Source organism: Urocitellus parryii, chromosome 7 (genome assembly GCF_045843805.1).
Source record: "Urocitellus parryii isolate mUroPar1 chromosome 7, mUroPar1.hap1, whole genome shotgun sequence".
NCBI lineage: Eukaryota > Metazoa > Chordata > Mammalia > Rodentia > Sciuridae > Urocitellus > Urocitellus parryii.
The window spans coordinates 51,178,342-51,197,041 of NC_135537.1; the positions used below are offsets into that span (position 1 = coordinate 51,178,342).

Sequence of the window (18,700 nt, forward strand, 5' to 3'; positions counted from 1 at the left end):
CCCGGGAGCTCCACGCTCCCAGCAGGCGCCGCGAGCGAAACATCGCCCTGCCCCGCTGTAGTTCCGCCTATCGCCTGGTGGGCGCTGCAAACATGGCGGAGTTGGACATCGGGCAGCATTGTCAGGTGGAGCACTGCCGGCAGCGAGGTGACCCGGGAGTCCCCATTCCCCCGCCGCGGTAGATCCAGGCTCTGCTTTGGCGCCACGGATGGTGGCGGCGGGTGAGGGGAGGCCGCAGAGCTGGCTGAGGAGCGGGCGGGTGCGTTCCTGCTTAGTGGGCAGTGAGATGTATTGGTGCTAATTGTTGTTCCTGTGTCTTGGGAAGAAATTTGCGGTCTCCATGCAGTTCCTGAAAATGAACCTTGCAGAGTTCACTATGGTTTTCCAGTGCGTTTTCTCCAAGAAGTCCGAGAGAGTACACTGCTGGCTCGCGGAGCGCCCTCTCCTTTCTGCTTAGCGCCAGGAGCTAGGAGGCTTAGGTGGGAACACTCAAGTTCCCCTCCGGCCTTGGCCCTGGCGACCTGTACAAACCACTTTCCCAGCCTTTGTATTTACTTACATGTCAAACGAAGGACTTGGGCGAGATGAGCATGTGGGAGAAGACTTTTGTCATGTTCTAAAAGAGCTCCTTATCTTCAAACTATTCCATCTGCTGATTATATTCTCTATGTTAGGTCATTCTTTGATTCTGATTATCATTGAACAAAGCTTTGGTTTTGGAGCTGAAAGCATTGGTTTTGGTGCATCTAATGTTTACTTTGTTATAAAAAGTCTCAAAATAACAAATATGTACAATCTTTCATATTGAAAACATAACTAAAGTTTGTAGAATATTATGTGTTGTACTTTCTTTCTCTTATTGACAAATGTATCCATAATTTCTTGGTTTGAAACTAAATCTTAGAATATTGTAATAACAATAGTGACAGTTCATCAAGCCCATTTCTCCGGTGAGGGAAGAATTATCAGGCCCTTTTATTCCAAAAGTATAATGATCCAAGGGTCCCTTTTGGTTGCAGTAAAACCTCTTTCTATTTGGAATGAAAACACCTGTAGAATAAGATCTTTTCAAGGCATTTGTAGCTTTCTCTAAAGAAGGACTCAGTAGTACCTTCTGATTTTCACTTTTTAAAAGTAGTAAGCTTGGGTATACCCAGCTTCACTTGGCTGTATAATGTAATATGAGAAAATATTAAAAATTTAGAAAGTGATTCATTGAATCTAGTAATTAACTGTTAGTTGCCATTTTTGAGAATGGATACTTTCATGTACTTTCCAAAAGTTCAGTTCAGTTCTTGTTATTTGGTCCTGGTGTACTTGTTCCTCACCAACAAAGAAACAATTCAGCAATTAATTTTAAAGTATCAGTCCATTTATTGAATTTCTGGAATCTCATTGAAAGCATCTCCACCCAGTTACAACAATATTTTTTGGAGTTGAGCATACGCAAAGGAAGCTAATTATTATATTGCTCTTATTAATTTTAGTTACTGCATTACTATTCTGACCTTTCACACTTATCTCATTTGGTTTTTACAATTACCTTGTGGAGTGAGTGTGGTATATAGCATAAATCCAGATGTAGATGCGTACGCATATGCACATACACATGTGTACATAGACAAATATTATATACTTATATTTTGTATATGTAATTCTATTTACCTGTTTATATTTACCTAGTAATAGAGCTTTTGTTTTTGTGTATGTAGAGACATAGAGTCATGCACATGTACACTATATCATGTGTGTATACATATATATCTCCAAAGCTATTCTACTTAATGTTACTAGATCAGTAAACAGTGAATCAGAATTAAAGTCCAGATATTTTACTCCAAATGAGGAATTTTTGCAGTATACAATCCTCAAAAACTGCATCTAGTAAATCTTGGAAACAAAACAAAAAAGATGAATGCCACAGATTGCATTCTTCTGTTAATTCTTTTTTTTTTCAGTTATTAAAATTGTGATGATCTCTGTTTAGCAGTGATTATGTAGTGACTTGTAACACTAGTATATTAATAATTTTAAAAATGTTCTATAGAAAATGAATACTTTGATTCTATGTAAGAAAACTAAATAAAAATTGGATACTGATCAGAACCTACAACATTTTCCCCAATTTTAGATTTTCTTCCATTTGTATGTGACAGTTGTTCAGGAATATTTTGGTAAGTTGTTCTTATGCAGGATTTGGGAGTAATTTTGGTATTTGTAATATGCTTTATTTCTGAAAAATATAACAATTTAAAATAATTGTTTCTTTAACCATTGATACTTGATATTCAATATATTAATCACTTGAGAAAGACTGACTAATCATTAACTACTTACACCTATGTATGGTTAACCTGTCAACTTCCAGAATTGGGGTTATATATGTGAATTTTATATAAAATAATATATTTGTATCTTTAAATTGCAAGGAGGAAATAATACATAAATACAAAGAATATGGAAAGCAATCCAGTTATGGTTATCACTATTATTTATTTATTTAGTGCCAGGGATTGAACCCAGGGATGCTTAACCACGAGCCACATCCCCAGCCCTTTTCATATTTTATTTAGAAACAGAGTCTTGTTGAATTACTCAGGGCCTTGCTAAGTTGCTGAGGTTGGCTCTGAACTCATGATCCTGTATCCCAAGTTGCTGGGATTACAGGCATGTGCCACTACACCCGGCTATTACTATTTGTTTTTAAAAATAAAATGAAAAGAACTCAACTATCATTTTTTTAAAATGGGCATTACATGATTTCAACATATCACATGTATAGTGAAACCCAAAAACTAACCAAGAATTTTGGAAAATGTTTTTTTTTTTTTACAATTAATTTTTTTAAATTTTAAGTATTGTATTTATGAAATAGAACACAGGGGCGGGGAGCATATTTTGAATATAATTCAGGAAGAATTATAGGTAAATAAAAGTTGTGTGTATATTTAAATTATTCAGAAATAGAGCCAAGTGTGGTAGTACATGCCTGTTTATCCCAGCAACTTGGGAGACTGAGGCAGAAAGATTACAAGTTTGGAACCAGCCTGGACAATTTAGTGTGATTTTGTCTTGAAATGAATGAATGAATAAATAAATAAATAAATAAATAGGGCTGAGGATATAGCTTAGTGGTAGAGTACCACTGGGTTCAATCCCTAGTGCTGCCCCAAAAAAGACAGTACTCCTTGACATTTCACTATTGATGGTCCTTACTAATTTAAAACCATTAAAGTATCTCACATTGCTATAGTTATCTTAAGTGTTTTATTTGATTGCATTTAATTAAACGCTACTTTTTTAATTATTTAAGCCTTGAACACAGAAGCAAAGAGTCACATGGTTGTCCTGAGGTATGTTAATTTTCTCCAATTTAATGAAACATGTTTGTAACCATGCACTTTCATTCAGAATTTGATTAGATTTAAAGCCAGTCAGTACCCTACAGATTAAAGTTTGGCAGACTGAACTGAATATTTAAAGAAGCTTTTGCTTCATTTTTATTTTTATTTTTTTCTGATTTAAAGAAAAATTGTTCTACATGGTATGTATAAATTTTTATCCTCATATGACTTTTATTCCTTGACATTTCTGTTTAGGTAGTCCACTTACAACATTAGGTTTTCTATTTATAAATATACCTTGAAATTAATATTCTCAGTATATAGTCTTTCCAGTTGGTTGTTTCCTTCATTATTCATTTTCACTGGTATTTTGTAGTAGAATCCTTTGATAGTAAGTTGTTTGGGCTCTATCAGCTTTCATACACCAGGAACAAACTTTTTATCCAGCAGAATCCCTACCTTAATTCTGAACAAGTTAATGGACTAAGGAAGGGCTGGCAGATACAAATGAAAAAAAACCCTTGTTATTTAGTTGAATGAAGAAGCTTAATATAGAGACATTTGGGTCTGCAGAGGAAATCTAGAATTAGGTAGATTTGCTCACCAGTCACAGCAGCACTGGACCAAGTTAGGCTTCCTCACTAGAAACAGATGAATTCCATTTTGAGAAAGAGAAAGCTAGGACTACCATGTGTAGTATCATCTTCAATTTTGCAGTCAGATAAGTTGTTCCACCTTCCTATGGACAAAGAAAGATGGGGAGTTAGACTGAATTCACACCATTTAGAAAAACATTTGTCTTTAATACTTTTCAGTTAACATTTATTCTTACCCACCATTTATCAAGTACATTTCCAAGGTTTCCAAGGATTTTTTCATGTGCTCTTTGAATTATAGAAAAATAAAATTACATGAACTTAAATCAAAATGTGAACTTTTAGGGACTTGGGATGTAGCTCAATGGTAGAGCACTTGCCTAGCATGTGTGAGACTCTGGATTCCATCCCTTAGTGCCTATCCCTGCAAAAATCTGAACCTTTAAAGTTTAAAAATCTCAGTTTTTAAAGTTTAAGTAATCTGTATAATGAGGAAAATAAAAATTATCTAATATGTCAGTTTTCTATAGGATTAATTGGAAGGAAATACTCCTTTAGAGTTTATAGTAAAATTTCTTAATGTTTCTAATGCAGCTCACAAATCTGTCCTATGCTTTTTTTTTTAAGGGTATCATTTGATTTCTATGAGTGTCACTCAAATTATTGGATTTTATTAAATAAATAGTGAAATAAATTAATTTTATCATTAGATTACTGCAACAAATTTGGAAGGATATTTAAGAAGTAAATTGCAACAAAAATGTACAACATGAATGTAAAAGAATTTCTTCAGGCTGTATAGTATTCACACAGATCCCTAAATTTACTCAACTCTATAAATTAGGTTACTTTAATGCCAAACAGCCTGGCTGGTCTGGATTTTTTTTTTTTTTTTAATTCTTACAAAAATCTTGTCTTCACCTGATATAATATTTTTTGACAATGTAAAATATAGCATAGAAAATAGTATATGATTATAAAACTATGTCTAGCCATTTGTCTCATGGGTAAATAGGTAATTTTTAAGTAGTCTGTTCCCTAAGTTAACTGTTTAGTTCCCCAAAACTTGTATAGAAAGTACTTATGACTTGCCAGTTACGGATTGACAAGATGATCACCTGAACATATTATGGGGGCATTTGTATGAGGGACTTTTTTGAAATAGAAGATTAAAATTGCAGAGAATAACTGAACAGTCATTTTAAATTAGAAGATAAATATACCATAGTAGGAAAATTATGAAAATGTAGAAAATTCAACACTGTAATAACTTCCTTTTTTTTTAATTTTTTTTTTTTTTTAAAGAGAGAGTGAGAGAGGAGAGAGAGAGAGAATTTTTGATATTTATTTTTAAGTTCTCGGCGGACACAACATCTTTGTTGGTATGTGGTGCTGAGGATCGAACCCGGGCCGCACGCATGCCAGGCGAGCGCGCTACCGCTTGAGCCACATCCCCAGCCCTTCCTTTTTTTTTTTTATGGTGCTGGGGATTGGACCCAAGGCCTTGTGCATGTGAGGCAAGCACTCTATAAACAATCATTATATTTTTATGTGAGAATATATAACTTGATATAATGAGTTAAAACCAAAATGATGTGAATTCTGCCTTCTAAAATGGATTTGCATATATACTTTAAATGTTGAGGATAATGCCATTTCCCCCCTTTTACATTTTCAGGTAACTATAATCAATGAGAGACTGAAGACTGATAAACATAAATCTTACCCATGCTCATTCAAGAATTGTGTTGAAAAAGAGCTTGTGGCAGTTATATGTCCTTACTGTGAGAAGAATTTTTGCCTGAGGTATTTACTTAGACCATTCAAGCTTTGTATATCTGTTTAAGTTGTATACAAATACATGTGCTAGTGAAACTCTTCTGTTGTTCATAGACATCGCCATCAGTCAGATCATGAGTGTGAAAAACTGGAAATCCAAAAGCCCCGAATGGCTAACACTCAGAAACTTGTTAAAGACATTATTGGTAGGTATCTAGAAAACTTGTACTATTGATTTTCTTGTTTCTTTATTCTCTGTTAGTTCCAGAGCTCCTGCCTCTTATTTCTGCTTACCATTTATGGAATGTATCATTAACAGCTCCAATGGTAATAACTTGTATTTTGAGGACATTCTTGCAATACTATTACTTACAAGGCCTACCTGACCAAATCTGGAAGCTATTTGAAAGTACCACACAAGATGGTCTTCTTGCTGGGCTGCCCATCAGATCAGCTGGTTAACCATCCTGGCTAGATTTGGTTGGTATTCATGAGGTTGACATAGTTGTTTGCTTTCTCTTAAGAGCAAACTCTAAAAAGCCTGTTTGGCTGTGTTATAAATGCTGCTAAGATACCAAGAAAGAATAGATCTGTGACTTAGATTTGTTATCTCTGCCAGTATGTTAGTTCAGCAGAATTTTCATTTTGTGTTAAGGATAGTACCTGTATTAAAATCTTCCATAATAAAATCCTGAACTTTTTTGTAGAAGCATTAGTGACTGCTTTAGATTAAACAGGCTAAGTTGGAAACAGTGAAATTTTTTGATGTGGAGATTGCTTGATCAACCTCAGTGATACTTTTCCATTAGTCATATATAGTGCCTGAATCTCTATAGTATGCAATTTGTATATGTTTTAGGGCCATAATGAATAAATGCCTTAAAATAAGACTCTGGAAATGTAATGTAAAAGTTCTTATGTGTTTACATGCTTAACATTTACTTCTTAGATTCCAAGACAGGAGAGACAGCAAGTAAACGACGGAAAGGTGCCAAAAATAGTGAAACAGCTGCAAAGGTTGCATTGATGAAGTTAAAGATGCATGCTGATGGGGACAAGTCATTGCCACAGGTTAGTCTTAGAAATCTGGAGAAACAAAGGTGTTCTAAATATAGTTGAAGTCTCCTTTTTATTCCTCCGTCCCATGAAGTAACAATTAACCTGCATCTGATATGTATCATTTTTAATATTACATAGTATATGATATGCATCAATAATATGTGTTTTATGAGTTTTTTCACTTATAAAAATGACAGTGAACCATATAAATCCTCCAACTTTCCCCCACTTTTTGGCATCATATTTTTAAAACTTATCCATGCCAATACTTTTAGATTAGTTCTAGTTCATCTGGTAGCTGCATGTTAATTCCATCATGTGAATATACTCCAAGTTATCTATTCTTTTATTAATAAAATTCAGACTTTTCCAATCTTTTGCTATATAATTGTTATACAATCTTTTGCTATATAAATTGCTATCCCTTATGTATGTGTGGTAGAGTTTCCATAGGTAGTTGGACATAATCAATTTCCTATTGTCTGTGATTGTACTGATTTATCTCCTTCCAAAAGCACTTTCAATTGTATCCATTCCTGGCCATTATTCTTTCAGAATTACTTTGTCCTGTTCTGCAAAATTGCATTTTTTTGGGGGGGGGGGGTAGTGCTGAGGATGGAGCCCAAGGCCTTGTGTATGCAAGGCAAGCACTCTATCAACTGAGCTGTATCCCTAGCCCCTGAAACTTCAATCTTCATAAAAATTATGCTGCTTTTTTTTGTGTGTGTGTGTGTGTGGTGCTGTGGATTGAACCCAGGGCCTTGTGCGTGCGAGTCAAGCACTCTTTAACACCTGAGCTATATCCCCAGCCCTCAGGTGTTCTTTATATGTGTAAACAACATTCTGTAATACTTACCTTATTTTTTATCTTTTCTTAGGTTTATGCTTACATTCTTTATCATTTTAGTTGTCATCACGAATACCTTTTTTAAAGTCACATTTTTCTGTCTTTGCAGGTTATTTATTATATGTTGGCCTTGTATGCAGCAAATAAATTCTGAATGGTTCCTATACTTTGTAGATTTTTTGAAATGTTTTCTGTGCAGTCATATATTCTGCAAATACCAGTTTCTGTGGGGTGTTTTTCCCAAAATTTTCTTTTCTCTAACTTCTTCTTTTTGTTATTATTATTTTTCCTTGTGCTGAGAGCTCCACAAAAATGTTGATAGTATGGATGGTAGCAGGCATTTGTCATTCATCTAACTTTAATGCAAATACTTCTAAAGTTTCATCAAATATTATATTTTCTATAGCCTTTATCAGCCTAACAGTATTTGTTTCTCTTGCTAGTTTGCTAGGAATTTATATCATAAATGGGTATTAACATTTACTGTTAAGGGCTGGGGCTGTGGCTCAAGTGGTAGCGCGCTCGCCTGGCATGTGTGCGGCCCGGGTTCGGTCCTCAGCACCACATACAAACAAAGATGTTGTGTCTGCCGATAACTAAAAAATAAATATTAAAAGTTCTCTCTCTCTCTCTCTCTCTCTCTCTCTCTCTCTCTCCCTCTCCCTCTCCCTCTCCCTCTCCCTCTCTCTCTTAAAAAAAAAAAATTCACTGTTAAGTTTTTTTTTATTGTATCTTGTAAGATGATCATCTTTTTTTCTCCTTACTACAATAAAAAATTACACTGATTGATCTTTTACATTTTTAAACCAGCCATATATTCCAGGATAAACCACTTGACTCTAGTAGATGATTATTTTAAAATGCATTGTTACATTGATTTGCTAATATATTCTTAATAACATTAGTTAGTAAAAGTATACTCATAAAATTAGTTGAGCAGCTTTCCCTCTTCTACACTTTGAGATAGTTGTAGAAAATATAGTGATTATAGCATTCAGGTTTTATAACCTTTAAATCTAATATTTTTTTCCAGTATCTTTTTATTTGTTCTTTTTAGATATATATTACAGTAAAATGTATTTTGACATATTATATATACATGGAGTGTAATTTATTCTAATTAGGATCCCATTCTTGTGGTTGTACATGATGTGGAATTAACACTTGTCATGTATTCATATATGAACATAGGAAAGTTATATCTGATTTCTTCTACTGTCTTTTCTATTTCCATACCCCTTCCCTTCTCTTCATTCCCCTTTGTCTAATCCAATGAACTTCTATTCTTCCCTCCTCACCCAGTCTAATATTTTTTAAGAGGAGAATTTTAAATACTATTCTACTTCATTAGATAATTCTTGGATTATTTGGTGAATCTAGTTCTTCTGAAGTCAATTTTGGTAAGCAGTATTTTTCTAGAGAATTCTTATTAGCTGTAGATTCTCTAGTTTATTGTTACAAAATTGTTCAAGTTATTCTCTTATGAAGCCAAATCTCTGTTGTGTCTTTTGTTATTCCATATTCCATTTCATTAATATTTTTCATTTGTACTTTGATTTGTTTCTCCCTTAAATAATCTTGCTAGGGTTTTTTGTTTGTTTGTTTGTTTTTGTTTTTGTTTTTTTCATCTTTTCAAAGAACCATGTTTTGGTTTTATTCACCTATATTATTTCTTTGTCTTGCATTCCACTAATTTCTGCTCAGACATTATTTCCTTGTCTTTACTGTGTTTAGATTTTTGTCTGACATTCTTTTCCTAAGTTCTCAAATGAAATGGTCAACTTATTTATGTTCAGCGTAGTTGTTTGGGTGTATTTTTTTTTTATATCTTTATTTGTATACAATTTCAAACACAGAAAAGTTACAAGAATAGTACAAAGAATTTTTCATATCCTTTACCCAAATGCAACAGTTATTTACATTTTTCTCTGTTTGCTATAACATTTGCATTCTCTTTCTTTGTGTGTGCACAAGTGTGTTAATTTTATGTCTACTTGATCTGTCAGTTTCTTAGACAAGTGTGTTAGTGAAATCTTCAACCATGGAGATTCTTCTTGTAATTTTAATGGTTTCCTGAGTTGTGTTTATCAGGTGTATGGAATTTCTTCATTGTATTTTTTTGATGAATTTTGCCTTAAATTCTTTTTTACTTATAATAATATATTTTTATTAGTTTTATTTTAGTGAACATTTAACTATTATGTCTTTTTTCATTCTTTTATATTCAACTTTTCTGTGTTGTTTTATTTTAGGGTGTATCTTGTAAGCAGCATATAGCTGGAGTTTGTTTTTTTAATCCAGTTTGATAGTATCTCTTTTATAGGTGAGTTAAATACATTTTATTTATTGTGATCACTGATGCATTTGAACATATTTCTTCCATCTTGTGTTTTCTGCTTATTCTTATAATTCCTTCTGTCTTTCCCGTCTTCTTTTTTCTTATTTAAATTTTCTATATTCCCTTACTTTCTACTGGTTTAGAAATCATTGATTATAGTTTTCTAATTTTTGTGGTTATCCTTAATAGTGTCATTTACAAAAATTTATTAGATGTTTTTATAATTACAAAGGTAGTCCATACTTTTATAGTATACCTGTTGAGAGAGTGTATATTTAAAAACTAAATATACCCTCCTATGTCCCTCGTCCATTTCCAAGCCCCGCAATCAGTGATTCTCAACTAAGGATGATTTCTCCTTCTGGGGGACATTTGACAGTGGAGACATTTTTGGTTGTCACAACTGGGAGTGTGGTGCTACTGATATCTAATGGATAGAGGCCAGGGATGCTACTAAACATCCTACAATTCGAAGGACAGTGCTCACAATAGAGTTTTCTGGGCCAATATATCAGTACTGGTCTGGAGGGAGTTAGAGTTCTTATTTAGCTTATGTTAAGTAAATTTGGTCCCCACCACTGCAAAGAATAAATGTCAGTATTGTAAAGTTGAGAATACCTATCTTAAAGCATCCAGTAATATCATTCACATTATTTTTCATTTCTTTCAATACTTAGAATAATAGTTAAAATTTAAATATCACCTAACTTTGTTCTAAGCACTATTGTAACATGTTTCATCCTTACAGCAAGCCAGTGAGGTATACATTATTGCAGATGAGAAAACTGAGGCACAAAAGGGTTAAGTAACTTGCTAGTGACATACCTAGTAAGAGAATTGTGAATTAAAACAAGCCAATTTGGCTTCAGAGACTCTTTTCTTACATCCTTAATAAATTATGGAACATTCTACAAATCTATAGATATAATTTTTCTGCTTACTATTAATGTTTTTGTATGTGTGTACAAATATAAATATATAGATATATTGGTGTATGTGTTCTCATACACACATTTCATAGGTAATATGTATGTACACACATGTGTACACATACACATGCATATATATATATAATGCACACATTTCTTTGTACATATATATTTATACATGTGTGATTTTGATTTTACACAAAATGAAATGTATTCTACTTATGTATGCAATAACTTGAAGAGTGTTTTTTGATCATTATTTTACAAAAATGACATGTACTCATTTGGTCAGCATAGTTTTTGAACACCTGTTATATATGAGACCTTGGGGATACAGCAGTGAATAAAATAAAGTCTCTGCTCATATGATGTTTATATGCTATTGAATCTGATATTGTTATGTGTATGTATAATACACATACACACACGTCTGGTGTATGGTGCTGAGGTCTATAAATAAAATGAAAGCAGTTCTCCTTTGGTGCCACCTGTAATCCCAGTGGCTTGGATGGCTAAGGCAGGAGGATCACAAGTTCAAAGTCAGCCTCAGCAACTTATCGAGGGCCTATATAACTCAGTGAGATCCTGTCTCTAAATAAAATACAAAAGGGCAGGGGAAAGGGCTCAGTGGCTATGCATTTTTTTTCTACATACACTACTCATTATTGCCTATTAAAGATTCCTCAAGGGCACAAGTATGGCTCTCCATCATTTTCTTTAAAAGCTGTATCATAGTCCATAATGTGGATACACTGTAACTTATTTTGCCATTTTCCTATTGATGTGCATTCATGTTGTTTCTAGTTTCCTCCACTATTTTAAGTATCAATCTGATACTTTTTTATTTGTAATGATGTTTTCTAATGATGTTTTTCCTGCACCGAAGGTTATATATATTTTAAAATCTAATAAATATTGGCAAACAACTCTACAGAGGAGTTGTAACAATTCATATTTCTACCAAAAGTAATTATAATAGCAAACCTTTATTGACTATACCAAGCATTATTTTGTGACTCTGGATTTTTTTTTCCTCTCTCACTATTCTTCATTTCATACAGTAATCTAAATGAAGTTAAGTATTGTTTAAGAATCACTCAGAAATGCCAGCAGCTCAGATGGGTGAGTCAGGAGGATCACAAGTTTGAAGCCAGCCTTAAAATAAAATTTTTACAGTACTGCAAAAAAGAAAAAGAAAATCAAGAAAAGAATTACTCAGTTACAGCCTGCCCTCCTAACCAGTTCAGTATGTTCCACTTGTCACTCTTACATGAGAATACCTCTCTCCTGTGATTTCCACTAGCTGTTATCACTCTTTTTAAGTAAAGTTTTCTAGTTTGTTGGCTATAAAATCATAGCTCATAATGGCTGTAATTTGCATTTATCTGACTTCTGTTGGATTTGAACTTCTTTTAATATGTTTTTTGGCCATTTGAAATTGCGTTTTCTGAATTGCCCATACATATCCTTTGATTATTTTTCTTTGGGGCTTTTTATTTTGTTTTGTCAGCTTATGGAAAGAAACTCTTACACTATAACAGGCACTAATCTTTTTATAATCAATCTACTTTGCAAACTTTCTTTGAAATCAGGTGTATTGATTTCACTATGCTTCTCATTGATATAATATTTGAATTTTGTATGATCTGTCTTTTTAAAATATTTTTACATTTGTCTTTAATCAATCTGATTTTGTTATTGTAGATGTTATGAGCTATGGGCTCAATTTTATTTTCATTCAGTTGGTTAGCTAGTTTTACATCACTGATATTAAATAGTCATTTTTTTCCTATTGAATTGAAATACCAAAATATCACCTTCATGGTAAATTAACATTCTACATATACAGAATTATTTTTTACTTTCCAAGCTATTTCACCATCTATCTCTTCTTTTCTCATGTTAATACCTAATAGTAGCTTCATAGACTGTTCTATATCTGTAACCTAAGTCCTGTCTCTATTTTTTTCTAAGAAATATTTTAGCATTTATTCATTCATATGAACTTTAAAATTACTATATCCAAATTTTTAAAAACATCTCAGGATTTTCAATACTATAACTCTGGGATATAATTGCAAATGATAGGCTTCAGCATATACTGTTTAAAAATATTTTAAGAGACAGGGATAATACAACATGGTCTTAGAAATATGTCTTCCTATCTCCTCCCTTTCCCACAAGGATGTAAGTTGCTCTCACTTTTAGCTTGATTTGCTATTAGACTTTCTCAACTCATACTCTTCATTGACCTCTGCCATCTGTTATTAGGGAAACATCTTTTTGCGGTTCATTCTTGTTGTATTTTGTAATTCTCCTTTTTGGATAGCTTTTAAGGTTTTTATCTGTGATATTCTCAAATATTGGTGCAGTGTTCCAGGTTTCAGTATATTTTAATTATCTGCCAGGCACCATGGCGCATGCCTGTAATCCCAGCAGCTCAAGACGCTAAGGATCACAAGTTCAAAGCCAGCCTGAGCAATGGCAAGATCCTAAGCAACTCAGTGAGACCCTGTCTCTAAATAAAATACAAAATAAGGCTGGGGTTGTGGCTTAGTGGTTGAGTGCCTCTGAGTTCAATCCCCAGTACTAAAAAAAAACCGAAATAATATATGTATTTTTAAATTATCCAACTGGACAGTTGAAATACATTTTTAATTTTTTCTCTTCACTTTTGAAAAATTATAGTCATTTTCTCTCTGGTTGTCACTTCACTGGTAGGTGTAGAGTCTCTGAAGTTCTTATTCAACATGTTTTGGAGATTTATAATTTCTCTCAGTATGTCTTTATATTCTGGCCGACTCTTGGTTAATACACTTTTTTTATTGAGGAATGTAGAAATTTACCTTGTTTGAGTTTCCTACTTCAATAATCTTATTTTTGGTTTTCTGTTTGGATCATCGTAACTTTTCCTGTTTCATTTCTACTTGTTTTGGTTTCACTACTTTTTGTTCCTTTGCATATTATTTCTTTATTTAATGTCTTTTAAGTTCACTTATTTTCAATGGTCTATAATAGCTGAACCCTGAATTTGTTTTAAAATTTCAGCTGATTGACTCTGTGTGTTCATCTTGAGTAAGAGATTCTGTCTGTATCTCTCTCCCTCTCCTTACATGGTTAATCCCTGTCTAGCAATTTTGTGTTTTCTTCTTCCTGACCCACACTTCCAGAACCTCCATATCAAATCCATATTTGAGACTGGAAGTTTGTGCTTCTGCCCTACAGAGATTTTCAAAATTTTAAAGATGCATTTACTGAGCTTTGTTCACTGTCATTAGGTTATATCATGTTTTGCTGCCTTCAGAATGTTGATTTGTATAAGCAACAGCCCAGTTAAGATTTAGCAATCACTTCTTTAGCCACCTTTCCTAGAGCCCAAGCCCCATTCCAGCCTCTGCTTTTAACCAGTGAACCTGACCAGGGAGTTTTAGTTCTATTTCTATGCTACACCAGTATTTCCCATTCACCCTCAGTCTCAACTCTGAATGACCTCTTCCTTCCTTTTAGAGTATCATGACAACATGCATTTCATTTTTGATCCTCAGATATATTTATTCGTTTTCTTTCTTTATTTTTTTTATAGTACTGCATATTGAACCCAGCAGTGCTCTACCACTGAGCTATATCCCCCAGCCCTTTGATTTTTCATTTTGAGACATGGTCTAACTAAATTGTCTAGGTTGGCCTCAAGCTTGCAATCCTCCTGCCTCAGCCTCCTGAATTGCTGGGATTGCAGGAGTTTGCCACAGTGCCCAACAAGGCTATATATTTTTAGTTAATCTCATTTTATATTTATTCTCTTACTACTTTGTTTTGAAGCAGAGACTTTCTTTATGGACCACTGGAATTTCCAATGATTTCTTGTTTTTTTCTTTGAATGCTTGTTATCTTACTAACACACTCCACTGATCTTCAACAAATCTGAATTCCCTTGTGTTGAGATGGGAAGTGTTATTTAAAATACTTTCTCCAACAACATAGAGAAGCTCCAACTAATCAGTAAAGATCCTATTTTCTTTCCTTCATTTGCTAATTAAGCAAGAAAATAGAGTATAAGGAGGCAAGTAGTATATAGAATACTAGAGAAACCATCTCTGAATTCCTGTTTTATTAATAAATTTTTTCTGGGGTTTTATAGTTTAGTTTTTTGGTTTTAAGTTTCTTTGTTCTAAAAAGTCCTACTGTCTCTAAAAATGTAGTAGTGGGGTCTTTTACACAAAAAGAAATGCTTTGTGTTCAAAGAATCCTTTACTTGCAAGTGGCTGAAACTTGACTCCCAAGTAGTACAAGTAAAATAGATTTGTTGCTGGGGACTGTGGCACACACCTGTAATTCCAGCAGCTTGGGAGGCCAAGGCAGGAGGATCACAAATTCAAAGCCAATCTTGGCAACTTAGCTTGGTCTGTCTTAAAATAAAAAATTAGAAAGGGCTAGGGATATAGCTTAGTGGTTAAGCACCCCTGGGCTCAATCCCTGGTACCTCCCAAGAAACAGGAAAGAAAAAAATTTTTAGCCTTCTCATGTAACGGAGAGTTATGTATTATCTCATTGAGTGCCAAATTACGTTGAAAGAGTTCATCCATTTCATCCATTTTCTTGATTTTTCTCTTTAAGGCTTCTTTTACCACATTGGTTCAGGAATGACTAAAGGAGTATGAGGACTCACTGCAGCAGCTCCATGTTTAAATCAGCAAATTAAAAAAAGAAGAACTCCCCCTATCCTCAGCTTTTGAACATAAAATCTTAAGAAAAAGAGCCCGATTGGCCTAAGTTATGCATAGATAGCCATGGCCATACCCATACAATTAGTTAGATTTGAAGCTACCATGATTTGTCTTCCCATTAAGAGTTAATTCATTAGAGGGTAATCCTCTAACCAGAGGAAGAGAAGAAAGGATATCACCAGACTAAAACATATGTTTTACTTCATATATATAACCTGTATTTTAACTTTTTATTTTACAGACAGAAAGAATTTACTTTCAGGTTTTCTTGCCTAAGGGGAGCAAAGAAAAAAGCAAACCCATGTTCTTTTGCCACAGATGGAGCATTGGAAAGGTCATAGACTTTGCAGCTTCTCTAGCCAGTCTTAAAAATGACAATAACAAATTAACAGCTAAGGTAACATATGGTTATGATTAATTTTCTCTAAAAGTTTTAGGATAATCTATACAAGTGTATATTACAGCATGATTAATTTCTCTCTCAACAGAAATTAAGGCTATGTCACATTACTTCAGGAGAAGCCTTACCCTTGGATCATGCTTTGGAAACCTGGATTACTAAGGAGGATTGTCCTTTATATAATGGTGGAAATATTATTTTGGAATATCTTAGTGATGAAGAACAGTCTTTAAAAAATGTTGATTCTTATTTGGAATAATCACTCAAGAATTCAAACCAGAAATCACAAGGAAAATTTTTATGTGCATGTTTAAGTTAATTTCTTTTACTATAGATACTTTTTTTTTCAATTTTTAAAAGATGCTTTTTAATTTATTTCCATTCTGTCATAATTTATATTATCAGTTTTCTACTTAATTGGGGTTTTTATGTTTTAAAGTTTATGTGCTGATACTCAATTGTTAGCAATTTTTAAAAATTAGATTTATTAGTTTATACTGTAGAAACATCAGTAGAAGTGTGTTTCCCATTTGGTTAATGTCAGCTATTGATTGGCTGTGACACTGCTCCATCCCATCTTCACTCCAGAATCCAAGCTGAAGTAACAACCCCCTTTTTGGGACTTTGCCATTCTTATGGCAGAAGGAGATGGTAGATATGAGGTCAGCTCTTAAAAGATTCTTGTGTTATTTTTGCTTTAAGAAGTCACATGCTTACGCCTGGTGTTATAGGGCCCAAAAGTACAGCTTTACTGTTTACCTACATCATGATGTATACATTGATGTGTATACATGAATTATGTAGATTTAGAGATCACCTCATTCAGTCTCAGTCTTCTAAATTTTTAGATGAGGAATCTCAGACCTAAGAAGAGAAACTTGTTGCCTTGGTATCACCTAACTGCATTGGGGTATGTTTCTGATAACCTCCCCCATTGTTTGTATGAATGTATTACAAATGAGAGGGATGATGGAATAGCCCAACTTTATTATAGTCTCTGTACCATGGCAAAACACCTGCCACAAATAACTACACTTTGCCAACAAATTGAATTTAATGTTTCTAACTAATGTTTTCTGTTACGCTTAACAAAGTACTATTATGCAGACGGAATATAAATTATTTCTATGTTCTTTGTTTTCTATGCTAATTATCATGGACCTATACAGTGACTTTAAATTTAATTAAAACAATAAACAATGTTCATTTGGTCTACTGTGTTATTCATATTATTTTCATATGAAGGATGACAATAATTTTCAGCTTTTATTAGGAGCTTATGCATTTATCTATTAACATAATTATTTGAATACCTATTAAATATAAGGATTGGTTTCTAATTGTCACAGTAAATACAATGAAGATATTTATGCAATCTTTTAATGGTAATACAAAGTAGGATAGCAAGTTGCAGATTAGTAGGCAGTATAGCCATGTTCCAACAGCTCTTTTATCAGAAACCATAAACCAGAAGTAGAAATAATCCTTAAATTAAAGGATTAATAATAGAAAGATACCAGAAAGTTGTAATGCAAACCAATACCTTAGTGTCTGTCATAATTACTTACACATAGTAGTTGGTCAGCCACATAAGTGAACTAAAACTAAATATGCCCCCCAAAAACCCAACTATTGAGAAGAGGGAAATGAAGCTAGCAGGGATAGATACAAATCTAGGCAAAATAAAAAATGCTCCTATTAATGAATGAACAGAGAAAAAAAGACATCAGTAAGCATACTGGTGGTGAATTAGGTCAGGTCTCAGATGGTAGAACTATTGTGGAGGATGCATAGGTACCAGCGTCCTCAGTACTAGGGACTGGTGGCTCCAGCACCATGTGAAGCCCTTTCCTGTTCTCTAAAGACAACCAGTGTAGGAAAGAAGGAATCTAGTTTCTCTAGCTCCCTATTTCCAATTTACTTTCTCAGACTTTTTGGTGAGAATTTTATACACCTAATATAATTTTAGTATTACACTGTTCACATCTCACCCTAGTTTCTCTTCACTTGCTTACAGACGACTGAAAATCCACAAAGAAAAAAAAGTGTTTTAAAATTAGGTAAATAGGAAAAATAATTCTGCAATACAAATAAGCTTCAGTTTAATCAGACAGCAAATACACGTAAATGGGAGATTATCAGATCTTTTCTAGCTTTATCAGATATTGTACTCCACAGTTTTCAAATAGGAAGACTTGGGAGAACCTGAAGAAGGAAGAAGGTTGTATATAAAGGCATTGGAGTGGGAAAATTTACATACTACACATCTTGGACCTGGGCAATAAATATTGTGAACTAAGATATTTGGTCAGGAAACTATAAAGATAGTTTTGTTTTATGTTTGTTTTATTTTTGTCATTAAACTAAGTTCCTTGGCAATTTAGTTGAAGTGTCTGCAACAGATTTGTTCCTTTCTCTAATCTCAACATTGAGAATTTTGTTTTCCTTAGTGTTCTACGTGGAAATAAAATTCATGACATCTAAAGTCTTGTGTTTGAAAGATTAACCTATATAAATGATAGACTTTTTAAAAAATTTATCAAAATTTTAAAAAATGGCTTTGGTGTTCTTTGAGGATCATAAATGATCTAAAATTATACACATTGTCTTCATTTAACAAATTGCATCATAATTACATTAAGCATCTTCTGAAATGGCCACAAACAACTACTAGATCTGCAGGC

The 18,700-nt window shown here is 33.5% G+C and overlaps 1 protein-coding gene across 3 annotated transcripts; it reads left to right on the top strand.

The window, feature by feature from the left end:
- Positions 1–43: 43 nt before the first annotated feature.
- Positions 44–17,201, top strand: Zfand1 (zinc finger AN1-type containing 1). 3 transcript variants are annotated; one of them, XM_026383342.1, is made up of 8 exons: positions 44–147; positions 2,132–2,174; positions 3,314–3,353; positions 5,619–5,746; positions 5,834–5,925; positions 6,669–6,790; positions 15,858–16,013; positions 16,105–17,201. In XM_026383342.1, the coding sequence occupies exons 1-8, from the start codon at positions 93–95 to the stop codon at positions 16,273–16,275; spliced, it is 807 nt and encodes a 268-aa protein (XP_026239127.1). In that variant the 5' UTR covers positions 44–92; the 3' UTR covers positions 16,276–17,201. The 3 variants fall into 3 exon arrangements, with proteins under 3 accessions (XP_026239127.1, XP_026239139.1, XP_026239133.1); XM_026383348.1 differs by having other exon boundaries at positions 143–221; XM_026383354.1 differs by lacking the exon at positions 15,858–16,013.
- Positions 17,202–18,700: the final 1,499 nt, after the last annotated feature.